At 36.6% G+C, this 1,821-nt stretch overlaps 1 protein-coding gene across 2 annotated transcripts; it reads left to right on the top strand.

Annotated features, from left to right (window-relative positions):
• Window positions 1-6: 6 nt before the first annotated feature.
• LOC100633998 (WD repeat-containing protein 31-like) lies at window positions 7-1,610 on the top strand. Of its 2 annotated transcripts, none has more exons than XM_003391777.3 (5): window positions 7-382; window positions 784-893; window positions 1,017-1,072; window positions 1,286-1,358; window positions 1,413-1,610. In XM_003391777.3, exons 2-5 carry the CDS (start codon window positions 826-828, stop codon window positions 1,501-1,503), a joined length of 288 nt encoding a protein of 95 aa, XP_003391825.1. In that variant the 5' UTR covers window positions 7-382; window positions 784-825; the 3' UTR covers window positions 1,504-1,610. The 2 variants fall into 2 exon arrangements, with proteins under 2 accessions (XP_003391825.1, XP_019863234.1); XM_020007675.1 differs by lacking the exon at window positions 7-382 and adding an exon at window positions 587-683.
• The last annotated feature ends 211 nt before the right edge of the window (window positions 1,611-1,821 follow it).

The following is a 1,821-nucleotide window of genomic DNA, read 5'->3' as shown; positions in this document are numbered from 1 at the left end:
TACACGTACACGCATGTGGTCGGTTTATAAGTGGGCGGGAAGTATAGGAATGGTGGCAGGTGCTGTTTGTTGTGTTTTGTGTGTTTTGCTTTATAATTAAGGATGGTCTCATGATAATAGTTACGGTATAATTATTAAAAATGATGTCACACCTTGACTATTGTGCATAGCTAAAAAAAATACCTGGTTTCTTTAAAATAAGAGACAGCATGTTTCCCTTTTCTTTTTGTATTCATTTCTCCCTCCTTCTCTCTTTTTTTCCCTTCTCCTCTCTCTCTCTATCACTCTCATTCTTTAGTTATGTTGTGCATCAGATCCTAATGGATACTATTTGCTTGGAGGGAGTGGAGGGCATGGACAAGGAGAAGGGGCTGAACTAACAGTAAGAAATGAGTGGTTTAACATTATGGAAATTTCGCTTATTAATTATTCACATTATTAGCACCGAGTGAGATACCATATAGATATAGCCAGAAAGTTTCGTGGCAAAAAACTTTTGTGGTTTGGTGGCTCCCAGTCTATTTGTGGTTTTTATTTCCGTGGATCATCAGTGAAGCATCCACAACTCTCATCAACCTGCAAATATTTCATGGTTTTTAATTTCGTGGTTTTTAATTTTGTGGTGTCATTCCAAACCACGAAAACCACGAAAGTTCTTGGCCACGAAGCTTTCCAGCTATATGGTATTAACAGTAATTTACTTGTCACAATTAAAATTGTCTCTCCCCCTCTCTCTCTCCCTTCCTCTCTCTCCCCCCCCTCTCTCTCTCTCTCCCCCTCTAGCTATGGGACAGGAGAGTACTGAGTAAGGGCCCACTTAAAGAAATGGTTGGTCACAAGGGAAGTGTAAACGGCTGCCTCTTCCTTGATAACGACTCGTCCAACGACAAACTGTTAGTGATTTGTTATTGACTTAACATGAACTCACTGCTCTCTCAGTTTTTATATCCATTTTTTATTTTCATTATTTTTTTCCGAGTATCATTATACTTTTAATCTTCTCATTTATTTTTTAGAGTTGCTTCCTGTTCCAGCGACAGCACTGTCAAGATATGGAGTACAACAACTGGAGGTATGTATCTTGAATAATTAACTGTTTTCTGCTGTTGGGTGGAGCTATTCTTAATATAAAGAATTAGTTCTAATTTATGCATGCAGCTCTACCCAATTGCAAAGTTTATTTGGAAACTCATATGCGTAATTTTGCTTGCATAAGTACCAAATGCAGGACATTAATTTTTGTTAGTTATTTATTAGTAATAATTTCTATGTCATTCATTTGTAGGTTCTGTTTTGAGCGAGTACATTGGTGGAGGGGCAGGGCCGATATCAGGAATAGTCAGTCCCAGTCCTGAAACGTGAGTATGGAATTATAGGGCATGGGAATGAGATTATTTAATGTTCCTTTACAGACTGGCAGCTAGTACATTCAATGAAGGTGTGTATGTTTGGAAGCTGGTTTCTGATTCGTCAATGGAGCTAAAACTAAGAGCTAAATATTAACAAGAGTACATGGCTACCCGATCACTTAAATCAGAATCGATATTGTCATTGTAATTTATTTTTTGATAATAATATGGGAATGTTTTAAAAGAGCCATTCAATTATAATTATTTTGTTTCAAAAAACGCAATAAAAATGGGTGGGGGTGTTTTTGAGCCATTTTTTGCATGGAACAGAGCCTGTGGTATCTTTCTTTTAATTGGCATATTTGTGCATGCTCTTAACTAGGCAATTTCGCTCAGAATCAGCTTAAAATGTTATTTAAAATTCTAGCCCTAATTCAAACTAATTTTAATAATGATGACATTAATGTCAAAG

Source organism: Amphimedon queenslandica, unplaced genomic scaffold (genome assembly GCF_000090795.2).
Source record: "Amphimedon queenslandica unplaced genomic scaffold, v1.1 AMPQUscaffold_6186_Cont21852, whole genome shotgun sequence".
NCBI classification, from domain to species: Eukaryota; Metazoa; Porifera; class Demospongiae; order Haplosclerida; family Niphatidae; genus Amphimedon; species Amphimedon queenslandica.
This window is presented reverse-complemented; position numbering and strand designations above follow the sequence as displayed.